Here is a 10,000-nt window from a genome sequence, read left to right as displayed (position 1 = left end):
TGTATTGTGTGCATTGTCTAATAATAGTATAATTATAAAGATGTCGCTGATTGTGTGTGAAGTTAACAAGTACTTTGCGTTTGGAATTTAATGTGGATTTTTAAATTCAATTATTCTAAAGTTGTGTGTCATACCGTTAGTATTCAGAGAAAATGTCTTATCGCTGTTGTCATTGTTTATGAAACCTACCTGTTTTTATCTTTGGAAAGATTTCTTGAATCATTTTATTTTAAAAAGTTATTTCTGTAATTTGTAACCAATCATGAATCATGTTGATTTTTAAATTGAAAATCAATTCCGACACTTATCCCCTCAAGAGAAAATAGTGGTGAAAGATTTAGGTCCACACAAACCAGTGCATTTTAACTTAGTTTCTAACACTCCGGCCGGGGAGACAGCGCCGATTTAATGATTATTTTTAAACTGTTGAATGGCTTACTGCCAGTGTAAGTGAAAGCCGTAAAACGCTTCATTGTTTTTATTGCTTGATTTTTGGTGATGTAAGCTATAACGGACAACAGGAGGATTCAGTGATATTGCGTACATCTCTCAGGCACTGAAGAAACATTCTGAATCAAATAGCCATGTCACAGATGCTGTTAAATATAAACTTTTCAACGTTGTAGATATAAGAAATCAGTTGGAAACAGGACATGCTGCGTCTGTGAGTCGTTATAACGAACAGGTGAAAGTTAACAGACACGTTTTGTACAAGATAATTGATGCTCTTTTGTGAGTATGTCTCATTAATATTCTAACACACACACACACACACACCCACACACACATACATGCACACACAAATATACGCACATATGCAAACATATGCACACATAAAGACAAACAATTGCAATACCCCCTCCACACACACACACACACACACACACACACACACACACACACACACACATACAAAGTAGGTCAAATTTAGTTAAAGTAACTAGACCAATAAAATTTGATTCTGTATTTCGGATTTGTGCCGCCTTAAATACAATGTGACCAACCGCCCCTGAAAGCAAGATATAGGTAAAACTTCTCTGTAACAAATTAACCATAAAACAAGATGAAATACAAAGGAAGTAATAAAAATTGAGCTTCTATATGCCCAACACGTAAAATGTAGGACAAGACATGTCGCCTGTGAGGCAATTTTACAATTGTTTCGGACATAGACAAAGCTATTAACGGTCGGGTACTCATTTTACTCTTGAGTACGGTAAGAGAATGTGAGTAAAGACCATTTTCCAAGGACGCAACCATGCGCCAAGCGAGGCTTGAACCCAGGACCTTCCCATTCGAAAGCGAGTGTCATACCACGATAGCCATAATCCACATCTTACTCTTGCTTTCACGTTTTATTCGTCTACGTTCACGTAAGTTTGCTGGCTCGTGGCGCACGTGTGTGTGTATGTGTGTGTGTGTGTGTGTGTGTGTGTGTGTCTGTGTGTGTGTGAATGTATCTGTGAGTAAGTGTAAGAAATAACGTTTATTTGTTTTATTTTATTTATGTATTTAATTATTTATTTATTTATTTGTTTTTTTATTTATTTATTTATTTATTTATCTATTTATTTATTTAACTATTTATTGTAAACGAGTTTACCAAAAGAGAACGTCTTTTGACTCTTTGATCTTGTGGTATGAACCTCGCTTTCGGATCGGAAGGTTCGCTTAAGCGGCGAAAATTTGAGTCCTTGGAAAAGTCTCTTTACTCACATTCTCTCACTGTAGTCAGGTGTAAAATGAGTACCTGATCGTTAACAACGTTGTCAGAATTAATTGTAATATTGCCTAACATGCGTCATGTCTTGTCCTACATGTTACCTGTTGCTGTTGGCCAGTTCCCTTTTCAAAACGCCTTGACCACGTTTAGTGGATTTTGCCCTATATAAAAGCTCAAGTATTATTAAAGCGATTTAGTTTGCTTGTAATATTTTAGGTGAAAATGATATATCATATTGAATGACATACTAATTGCTCCATTATATATAATCAATTCATGCTATACAGGATAATTAAAGATAATAAAATTTGATAATCAATTTGATTAATTTGATTAAATAATATCATCATTAATAAAGATGGTAATTTTTAAAAATCGGCGCTAGCAGTCGCAACTTTCACCCCCCAAAAAAAGATATATTACGTTTTAATTGGACGATCAACGCAATCTTTGTCAGCATTGCCATCTCATATCTTATATATTTTGTCCACCAGGTTGTAAACAACGCAAGTATGCGCACACCCAGAAACATCTTCATTATCAACCTAGCCATATCCGACTTCACCCTGTGCCTATTCACACAGCCCCTCAACTTGTACCAGCTTCTCTACAAACAGTGGGACCTTGGAGAGTTCATGTGCAAGTTCGTCACAATGGCACAGGGCACCAACCTCTTCGTCTCGACAATAAGTATCACAGCCATAGCACTCGACCGTTTTCAGGTGAGTTATCTAATTTTTTTAATGTATGACCATGGTGAAAAAGAAGAGTACTAAATTGACTTACTTTCATGGAAAAATACTATAGTGTCAGAAAAAAAATGTTGATAGAGACATGTGTAAAACCCGCGACATGTGATTTTAGAATGTTAAAGAGCAAACAACAGAAAGCATTGAGATCTGTACTATATGAAAATAATCAAAGTACAAGCCAGATATATCTGATAACCCAACGTAAATCATGTTATTTTTTAAATAATTATTGTAATGAAGACGTTTTACTTCTCATTCATCATCATATCTTGTCGCGTCAGTGAGTCAGCCAGTCCCGGGCAGTCTGGTTGCATTCCCTCAGGTCAGCATTGGTGCAGTGAGGTCCCAGCGAGCATTCGGACAGGATGTGGTCCATGGTCTGTCTGGGTTGACCGCATGGGCATTCAGTGCCCGGTGAGATTTTCCATTTAAAGAGGTTGGTGGCGGTGTTTCTCACCTTTGCTCTAACTCTGTTCAACGCCACCCAGTCTTTTCTCTTGAGGTCTGTGCCTGCTGGGAGCTTTTCTGTTGGGGGCTGGAGGGCATCGTTTGCTGTCTTGTCCCATTCTACCCATTTGTCCAGGCGGGAGAATGCTGAGTGGTCTGGGTGAAGGCTCTCTACTGTGAGGAAGCTTTTCCTTGATTTGAGCCTGCTTTTGGGGCAATTGTGGTCATGAAGGGGGTGTCTCTGGTCCATTTCCTGTTTGTATTTTTGTATTTGGGCATGAGTTTCCCTCCGGATGTGTGGTGGGGCTATTCCTGCTGCACGGTAGACCAGTGGTAATGGTGTTGCTCTCAGTTGGCCCGTTACGATCCGGCAGGCGTTGTTGAGCTCGGGGTCTAGCTTGGAGGCATGGCATGATCGGGCCCATACAGCTGAGCAGTACTCCGCAGTTGAGTAGCTGAGGGCCAGTGCTGTGGTCCTTAGCGTTTTAGGGTCAGTTCCCCAGTTCATGTTTGCCAGCTTTCCAAGGAGGGCATTACGCGTGGACACTTTTGCCTTGGTCAAAAAAGGAGGAAAGCAAGAGTAGTCGCCCTACTGAAACCGGGGAAAGATCCAAAATCCAAGAAAAGCTATCGCCCGATCTCCCTCCTGTGCATCACATACAAGCTATTTGAGCGAATGGTTATGTCTCGCATGTCACCCAGTCTAGACGAACAACTGTCTCCAGACCAGGCTGGATTCCGACCAGGACGGTCAACATGTGGTCAACTTCTTAACCTTACACAATTTATAGAAGATGGGTTTGAGACAAAACAGGTCACTGGCACAGTCTTCGTCGACCTCACTGCAGCCTATGACACAGTGAATCACAAGATCCTATTCCTCAAAGTGGCTAAAATGATAAAGAATAAGAAAATTGTAAATATCATCCAGTCATTTCTCGAAAACAGGCGCTTCTTTGTTGAAATGGATGGCCGGAAGAGCAGGTGGCGCACCCAGAAGAATGGTCTTCCCCAAGGATCAGTGCTGGCTCCAACACTTTTCAACATACATACTTCTCATTGAAGAGGGATTTTTGCCCTGTACTTGCAATTAGATTGCGATTCCATAATTTACCAGACGCGTTTCAAGAACTCTATTTACTGACGAAAAGGTGAAAATGGAAAGGTTTCAGTACAGCAGATGGACGCTTTGGTACAAAACCTTCCCAGCAAAGCATCAAACAAAGGACTTTCCGAAGCCTTTCCATTTTCACCTATTAGTAAGTATTTTTACAATCCCAATCTTCAGGAAGCCCTCTCTAAGTTCTCTATTTAATAGTAAGTTTTATCATATCTTACGGAGGCATCAGTCTCGCGTCTGCCCATTATTCCCCGATTTATATTCCATTAGAGTAGTCTCCTTACACTTCACCCTTGATCGTAGTTTTTTCTTTGACACGACCAGAACATTTTCCCATGTATCGGGTATGGAATGACTGGGAAGGAGGGGGGGGGGGGGCGCTGGTAACTGGAGAGCCCTTCTCTCACGGGCAAATGATCTTGATTTGAGTTCGCCCACAATCGGATGGCTTGTTTGGACTCTCCGACCGACCTGGAAAAGGACTTTCCTGACTGAAAGATTTTTGCGGTATACCGGTTTCTTAGCCTAGCAATATTGCAATAAAAAATATACTTCTATAGGACTCAAACTTTATACCTTTTAAAGGGGAAGTAGGTAAATGCGTCCCCGGGTAATTTTTCTGGATCAGTTATAAGTAAGAAAATAAACGGGATTTCCCAAACCCTAGTCAATTATCGGGCAACCCCCCCCCCCCCCCCCCTCTCAAAAATACAAAAAACAAACAAAGGCGCGATAAGTGGCTATTTGGACCACTAAATCTATTTCATCCCCCAAAAAATGTAATTTTTACTAATGCGTCCTCTATCTAGTCTCCTTTTCATACATTGGCTTTTTAAAACAATAAATCACTATATTATCTTCAGCTTTGCAAACGCCCCAGGTCCCAATTGTGATTTGGGGTCTATTGTTAATCGGTAGGCCACTGTGCTGGTTTAGTGGCAATAGGCCAAAATACCGACCTGTAAATATTCTAGAAAAAATGTTCTGCCACTAACCTTTGAATGATTAAGGAACAATTAAGTTGGGTTATTTAAATGCATCAATGACCTAATCAATACCCACACGAAAACGTTTACTAAAAAATCTTAACAAAAGCGTGTCTTCTGTAAACATTGTGCTAAATACCGGATTAAAAGCCCTCTAAAATAACAATAAGAAAACTCCAGGGACCAAACAAAAAACATGTTTTTAGCAGCAGCAGCAGCAGCAGCAGTAGTAGTAGTAGTAGTAGTAGTAGTAGTAGTAGTAGTAGTAGTAGTAGTAGTAGTAGTAGTAGTAGTAGTGGGCATCTGCTACCTCCCTCAGACCCCACCGATGCATGTTTGCAGCAGCCTTGCCGTGGCCTATCAGTAATCCGTTTGATGCGACCCACTGTTTTTTATTTCCATTCCTGAAGTCTGGCATCAGTTCTGTTGGGTCTTTATCATCCCACTTCCCTTGGGCATTGTATTTGTCCAATATTCCCTCCAGGCTTCCCCAACATCGAAGGTTTGGAGCAAATCATGGAACAACGGCTTAAACTGCGATTTCCTAAGACACACATGGACATAGGCACTGTAAGTTGTCTCCATGGCAAGGGCGTCATTTTGAAATTTTAAAATCATATCATATTTAATCCCAATCTATTATATTAGCAAATCAAAATTGAAAACTTTAAAAATATGAGTCGATTTTTCAAAAGATAGGCATTATTAATTGTCATTTGCTTTTGTCCAGCACTGACCGGAAGGTCCGTGGTTTGAGTCATTGAAAAAGGCTCTCTACTCACATGCTATCACCGTTCCCAAGTGTAAAAGTAAGACATGGCCGTTAACAGCGTTGTCTCTGTCCGAAAACAAATTGTAATATCCCCTAATAACAGGCATCAAGTCTCGTCCTACATGGTAATTGTTTCTGTTGCCAAGGGGCCCTTGTGAAGCGCTTTGAGCACGTGTAGGGGATATTATGGTCGTGTCACTAATCCGTTTGATGCGACCCGCTGTTTTTGATTGCCATTCCTGAAGTCTGGCATTCGTTCTGTTTGGGTCTTTTATTATCCCACCTCCCTTGTGCGGCTATGTGGTCTTGTGGTATGTCACTCGCTTTCGGATCGGAAGGTCCTGGGTTCTAGCCTCGTTCGCTTCATAGTTGAGTCCTTGGAAAAGACTCTATACCCGCATTCTCTCACCGTACTCAGGTGTAAATTGAGTACCTGGTTGTCAACAGCGTGTCTCTGTCGGAAAATTTTTAATATCGCCTCATGTTTCGTTCTACATGTTACATGTTGCTGTTGGTCAGGGGCCCTTTGTAAAATGCTTTGAGCATAATTAGTGGATTTTGCGCTGTATAAAAGCTCAAGTTTTAAAAATATTTTATTGCCATTTATAAATGCCTTTAAATCAAAACAAGTAATCCCAACCGCTTGTGTTTTTTTATCTCATAAATTCTGGCATATCGCCTCAATCTGCTATAGTGTGATTGTGGTAAAGCAGATTGTGTGGAGTTAATTTAAATTTTAAATTGTCAGAGAATTAATATTTAATTATCGTTTAGTTATTTATTTATTTAATATTTATTGCAGTGTAAATATCTATGTTACTCTTTTTTATGTAACATCTATAGGCCTACTACAGGTTTAATGTTTTTACTGCAGATTCAATTTTTCTGAACCTACTTGCACCTACACACAATTAAACTTCGAGGTAGTGAGTCACATTTTCTCAAAGTTTACCTGTCATTTTCTTTACAATGTATTCTAAACAACAAATCCCAAAATCACACTTGATCTGGAATTAATCTTCATTCATTGTGTAGTAATTATAATGATAAACATACGACTAAATTTGTTCTGCAATTGTATGTATTCACAGGTCATTGTGTACCCCACCAAAGACAGCATGAAAAAACTTGGTGCAGCAATCGCCCTCATCAGCATCTGGATCATAGCCTTCCTCATCGCCAGCCCAGCTTTACTATTTTCTGTCGTTATCAAGCGATTACCTCTTGCAGAGGTACCCAGTGTCTTTTTCTACGTCTGTCTGGAAGACGTGTCCATGGAAACTGAAAAGAGAGCTTATTCGGTGGCACAGATGGTCGTCCAATACATATTACCATTCTTCATTTTGAGCGTTGCCCATTTACGGATTTGTAACAAATTGCGATATCGATTAGTCAATCAAAATGGCCCGGTAGTGGCCACCACCTCGTATCAAAGAAAGAAAAACGAAAGACGCAGTAGGAGAAAGAGAAAAACAAATCTTTTACTGGCAGGTATTGCACTTGTTTTTGCTCTCAGCTGGTTACCGTTGAATATCTTCAACCTCCTCGTTGACTTTCTCGGCGATTATTTCCAAGATAAAGTGAATGTTAATCTTGCGTACGCCATATGCCACATGTTAGTTTTGTGTTCGGGTTGTCTGAATCCGGTTATGTACGGATGGCTCAACGACAACTTCAGAGCAGAGTTTGTCAAAGTACTTTGTTGTCCTTGCTGTAAAATAATTCAGACTAAAATAAGCCGGATCTTGTGTTGTAATCGGCAAGCTGCTGGTGTTCCGGCCATTACTCTCACCAAGGTCAGCAATGGACATTCGATTGGGTTGGATGAAGGAATTAACAATGCCAAATCACCCAATCTCACTATCCATTATGACATCCAAGATACTTCAACCGCTTGATTTCGACTATCAAATCAGTCCAGACGATGTATTATACATTATACACGCAAAGACCGTACGAACTTGCTGATTGGCAAAGACAATGTCAAACTGCAGATGTTGCCAAAACTTAGTTGTTCATTTAAATAGGTTCCTTTTCCTCACACGAGTCATACAGAATCATCGAAAACTCCAAGGAAGTTGAACGGAATAAGTAGCAAGCAGGATCGATTCGACGAATAATACATGTTACATCTATGGCCATTATTCTCAAAAAAACAATAACCCTGCCAAACTTAAACACTGTTTATTGCTGTACAAACGATTAAAGTGCTTTGCTTTGTTATCACTTGACATTCTTTCCTCCATATGCTTAATCGTTTAATTTTCTTTTCTTTTTTAAAAAATAGTCCTGAGATTGCATCCATTATTTTTTTTTTTAATGATGATACAAGAGTGTATTTTTCTGCTTCATCAACAATAAAATTTAATCATGAACTGTGAATATAATATGTGAGTGTGTGCTTGTGTGTGTATGTGTGTGTGCTCGCGTGTGTGTGTTTGTGTATGTGTGATTGAGTGCGATCGTTTATTTGTGCTAATATAGAAGCTGGGATTTTGTTTCTTGTGACTCTGTTGTGTGGGTCAATTAAAATGTTTAGATTTTGTTTACAGGATATGTGTGTCTGTGCATTTGTGTGGTTGTGTATCTGTGGAGTAGGTGCTTGCTTGCGTTCTGTTAGTGATAAGGCTAACATTTCGCCTGAAACCTGTGGGTTGAATTTCGCCACCCCTCCCTCACCACCCAGCAATGAATGGGTAGCTGGGTCATATAATTTGGTAGAACATACTTTGCGACGGACTAATGTGCGGTTATGTAGCCTCGTGGTATGACACTCTCCTCCGGATCGGAAGATCCTGGGTTCGAGTCCCGCTCTGAGTGGCGCATAATTGAGTCCTTGGAAAAGGATCTTTACTCACATTCTCTCATCATACTCAGGAGAAAATGTGTACTTGAACATTTACAGCGTTTTCACAGTCAGGGAAAAATATATTATCGCCTAACAGGCGCCATGTCTCGTCCTACATGTTAAGTGTTACTGTTCACTAGGGATCCTTTGTAATGCGCTTTGACCACGTTTAGTGGATATTTCACTGTAGAAATGCTCCATTAGTTTGGTTTTGTTTTTGTTGTCTTGTTCTGTTTTGCTTTGATTTGTCTTAGGCAGTATACAGCGATAACCCTGCCATTAACGCTGTGGTAAACGGGATCAGCTAAATCCGTTATTCGTAAAGAGGTGTTTTGTCAAAAGATGGGGGGATGTTTGTGCTTGAATATGCGTGTGTGATATATATATATATATATATATATATATATATATATTATATATATATATATTAATATATACCAGAATGTTGGAGTCCGTCTACATCGATGTTTCAGGCCTTTTCAGCCATCGTCAGGTATTACCATAAAAATAAGCTACTCGTGTATGCGCAACAATGAACAAATAATTTCAAGCCACAACAAGAAAAAATATTAATAAACCATCGACAAGAGCAAAATCCACCCACCAGAAAATGCAGCTGCAGAAATAAGGAACATTGCCCGCTTAACAAACAATGTTTAAAATCAAGTTTAATTTACCAAGCCACAGTCACCGAAACTAAAACAAACAAGCTGGAAAAATATGTAGGACTAACGGAAAATATAATTTCAAAACAAGATACAACCTCCACACCTCAACCTTTAGAAACACTAACTAAAAAACATCCACAAAACTCAGCGAACATATTTGGAAATTAAAAGACAACAAACTAGGCCACAGCATTTCATGGAAAATTATAATTAAAGGAACAGGATACACACCATCATCAAAACAATGTAGCTTATGCCTGGAACAGAAATATACTATAATCAAACACCCTCATGAAAAATGAGATGTACAATAGCTGTCCACATAGACGAAAACACTTACTAATCAACTACAAACCTACGGAACCACTTCAACAAGCAACAACACACAACAAACCAAACTCATGTAACACACAGTCCTGACGATGGCTGAAAAGGCCTGAAACATCGATGTAGGCTGACTCCAACATTGTGGTAAATATTAAAATAATAATTCGCTCCATTGCTACATGTCGAGCACTATTCGTACCATATTTGTATCCAACATGATTCAATATATATATATATATATATATATAGAGAGAGAGAGAGAGAGAGAGAGAGAGAGAGAGAGAGAGGGAGGGAGAGAGAGAGAGAGAGAGAGAGAGAGAGAGAGAGAGAGAGAGAGAGAGAGAGAGAGAGAGAGAG

At 39.5% G+C, this 10,000-nt stretch overlaps 1 protein-coding gene across 1 annotated transcript in view; it reads left to right on the top strand.

Annotated features, from left to right (window-relative positions):
• LOC144964882 (neuropeptide F receptor-like) overlaps nt 1–9,013 on the top strand; it is a 78,730-nt gene extending 69,717 nt beyond the window's left edge. The window contains exons 3-4 of the mRNA XM_078899613.1: nt 2,218–2,445; nt 6,892–9,013. Of these exons, the coding sequence (XP_078755739.1) occupies nt 2,218–2,445; nt 6,892–7,698 (1,035 nt within the window). The 3' untranslated portion in view covers nt 7,699–9,013. The remainder of the gene's footprint in view (nt 1–2,217; nt 2,446–6,891) is intronic.
• The last annotated feature ends 987 nt before the right edge of the window (nt 9,014–10,000 follow it).

The sequence above is a fragment of the Berghia stephanieae genome, chromosome 2, assembly GCF_034508935.2.
Source record: "Berghia stephanieae isolate SIO BIC M18660-M18661 chromosome 2, UCSD_Bste_1.3, whole genome shotgun sequence".
In the NCBI taxonomy this organism is placed as follows: Eukaryota; Metazoa; Mollusca; class Gastropoda; order Nudibranchia; family Aeolidiidae; genus Berghia; species Berghia stephanieae.
This window is presented reverse-complemented; position numbering and strand designations above follow the sequence as displayed.